The sequence below is a fragment of the Tuber melanosporum genome, assembly GCF_000151645.1.
Source record: "Tuber melanosporum whole genome shotgun sequence assembly, scaffold_11, strain Mel28".
NCBI classification, from domain to species: domain Eukaryota; kingdom Fungi; phylum Ascomycota; class Pezizomycetes; order Pezizales; family Tuberaceae; genus Tuber; species Tuber melanosporum.
The window spans coordinates 1,182,544-1,186,096 of NW_003298766.1; the positions used below are offsets into that span (position 1 = coordinate 1,182,544).

General features: G+C 38.9%; 1 protein-coding gene; it reads right to left on the minus strand.

Annotated features, from left to right (window-relative positions):
- Nucleotides 1–3,190: 3,190 nt before the first annotated feature.
- GSTUM_00004380001 (uncharacterized protein) overlaps nucleotides 3,191–3,553 on the minus strand; it is a 2,655-nt gene continuing 2,292 nt past the window's right edge. Inside the window, exon 5 of the mRNA XM_002835591.2 lies at nucleotides 3,191–3,553. This exon is cut by the window's right edge and continues 738 nt beyond it. Within this exon, the coding sequence (XP_002835637.1) occupies nucleotides 3,549–3,553 (5 nt within the window). The 3' untranslated portion in view covers nucleotides 3,191–3,548.

The window sequence follows — 3,553 nt, forward strand, 5'->3', positions numbered from 1 at the left end:
TAATGTAAAATCAGCGGCGGGATAGGTCCTTCTTACTAGTACCCAGTATAAACCAGTACTTTTCTTCTCTTATACTAAACCTCTTCTCAAATTAGAAACTTATTAGATGAAGCCAAGGACTAAAATTAACAATATTAAGTTTTACTCTTTTATTTCTTTAACTCTGCTGTTAAGATATTGAGACTTTTATCTATCTTTATTTTTCATAGAATACATTTCAGTGCATTCATACTCTTATAATATATCTTTCTACCTGAAGCTTTTATTATATTAATCGAACTCTCTACTACTACTCTCACTTTAAATCTCTCTAATAGGCTTTCAGTAAAAATAACTATAAAAACTATTAAGTTCTCAGTCTACATTATACTCTTCAAACTTTCAATTTAAATCTTGTAAGTATTTGTATTTAGAAGTGCTCGGAATTATTATATTTAATCTCTATTACTACATATATTAACTTTTTCCCCTAATTTCCTACTTGTAACTCTTACTTTACTTTATTAAAGTTTTCTTAATCTACATTTTCAAGGAGTATTTAAAATCAGGAATTATATTACCAGTTTTTATAATACTTAAGTTAGACTTCTTTTCAACTGAAATTGAAACAGTATAAGTGTTTTTCTTTTATCTACTAATAACATTGTAAAGTCTTTATAGTACTCAAAATTTAAAAAGTATACTATCATAACAGAAGTAGAACAACCTCTAATGTTAAACTAGTTCCTATTCAAACAATTTTCAAAGAGCCAGTTTACCTAAAAGGGTTAAAGGTAGCTTTAAATGACTAAAATGCTTATAATAGAACAAATTATAAGACCTGTATATTAAAAAGCATAATATTGGAGGAGAAAAAGTTACTTTAGATTTTTAGACAATTTCCAAAAATATTTGAAAATGCTATTTAACATGCTAGAGGACTCTCTTATTTGATCTAATTCTGCAAGAACTAGTTGATATCATCGTTAAACAGTGAACATTCATGAATCTCATCTCCTAGCTCGAAACCGGCCAACATATCTTGAATACTGTGACCGTTTAGAAAGCATTCCTATTCTTACACTAAATCATTAATTACTGAATCATGCTCTAATTCCCTTGAAGATTCGTCTAGCAGCCAGTTCCTGAACCTATAGGCATATTGACAGCCGCTCAAATGTCATCCGAGCACATGCATGAAGAGCAATAATAGCTGTCTAGCTGACCTTGAAAGAACCATTCCCTAAGGCATTGCGTATCGAATTTGAAGATATTGAACTTTCTTCCCACGCATCAATACAATCTAGACAGCCTCCGATACTCAAGCACTAGCTGTGTACCATTCATATGATACCACTCCCCTCCAGCGGAAACAGACTGTCCCCAAACACTGAGACAAATGGGAAAGGCAAATCTTAGCTGAGAAGTACGAATAAAGTGCGGTTTCCGAAATGGATTGAGAAACTGCTGACAAGCAATGATAGGACAGGGCGTGGTTGAAATTACCTTTAATATCATATAATAAAGCGTCAAGTTGCTTTTGCATCTTGATCTTTTCCCCACGCCGTGGTAGGTATGATACTTTAAACATCGCAAGTTGTCGTTTCGCAAGGGTTTTTTTACACTTCGGTTATTGGAACTTGAAGGTATAGTCGCTCTCATTTCCTTACTGCTTCCTGATCTCGAAAGAAATCTCTTACCCTGGCGGTAACTTAGTATCGAGCTGTGAGGTTTCTCAACAAATGGCCGGATTTTGGCCCAAAAATCAGCCAGCGGTAATATTTACTACCACCCGACTGGCAAGCGTGAGAACTAGAACTAGTAGTTCAGATTCTTGCAAGAGTTTAATCTAGGTATTATCCACTGGGCACAAATCTATAATAACTTATCCAACAAGAGAGTTGATTTCTTCCCCACACAAAAAAAAGCGTTATAGAGTTCTCTCGAAAATTGATAATTCTGGAAATGACCACCAAGCTATAAAAATCACTCGCCTAAGCCATCCTACTAGGGATTATGGAAACCGTAGAAGGGGGAAATGCGTATATAACTCTCTTAATTTCTTTAAGTGGCAGGAGGCAGTCAAATAGACTTATAGTATCATACCTGTCGGACCCATGGATGGGATGGCCACGCAGGAAGACAATTACGATAAAAGGACGCCGCCTCAACACCACCTCACACAAGAGGGCCTCCCGCGCTACCCCTGAAATTTAGAACCAAGGTAGGGTAGGTGCAATACCTGAACGCAAGCCACTTTCTATAGTAAGGGGTTTCATATCATACTCCCCACCTCTTATTTAAGGCTCTTAATGGCTCCTATCATAGCACCATAGATGACATATCATACACCCTATCATATAAAAACCTTATCATAATAAATCCCTTAATTTTCACTAACCACACCGATCCACCAAAAAAAGCCAACTTCACACCTGAATGGATCACAGAATATCACTCGAAGAACAACCGCACACACACATACACCACTTTCTTCAATCTCTAGCTCCTCTCTGAAACCCCCCAATTAAACAATTCACGAGACCTCCATCCATCCAATGCCGAAACAACTCCCAAGCAACAAAACTCTACTCCAGTCCCCGGCAATCCAAAGCCCTCCCCATTTCTAAGAGTTTATGTACCCCCCCGTCAAATTCTAAAAAAAACAAAAAAACACTCTAGATCCCTCAGAAATTGGCCAGACCCCCCCCCCCTTCCCATCCCCCTCCATCCCCCACATATTTTCACCACTTGCTGTGTTTCATCCAGTTTCTCCCCTGCGCACTGCACTGCAACGTAAATTACGGCGGGGTAGACTACCATACCGTAGGTGTGTGGAGAAAGAAAGAAGGTACGCCAAGGGGCATGAGATTTATTTTAATTTTAGGTTTTGCTCCGCAAGTAATAGCCCAGGAAGGGGAGAAGGGAGGGGAAGGGAGGAGAGCTCAGGAAACTATATATAATAATGCAAACTTGAATCGTGTTGCTGCGATGCGCTATATTGTTTGGCAGGCCTGTGTGTCCGTGACACGGCACCTCCCGGTCGGCTGCACATACAGTACGATGATGGTGCTGATGATAAAGTGGCTAGGGAGGAGGGGAAGAGGGGTGCATGATATGCAAGGGCAAGATTCCCCCTGTGGTCTATGCGGTGCGTCAAAAGAAACGTTTAGACTGGACATGAAAAATCACTCGAAAAAGAATTTGGCGGTTTTTTGAGAACGAAACACTTCAACTTCATTATTTGAGAATTTTTGTCCCTTGTATCACTTACTCCAGATGGGCTGCCAACGAGAGCCACCGCAAAAAAAAAAAAAAAAAGGGAAAGAAGAAAAGGAATGATCACGGAAAAATTGAGGAAGGAAGGAAGCAAAAGTGAAAAGAAAAAAAAATAAACGAAGAAAATACACGGAGAATGAAATTGAGAGTAGTGGATTACAGTATGATATGGGGTTAGTTAGATTGCTTTTTGTCATGTCTTCTCTCAGTCACTTTCCTCCCCCCTAAGCCCCCCCCCCCAAACTTCTCGCACCAAGTTTTCTCTCTTCTGGTGCTCCCCATCCAGCGTGTTACT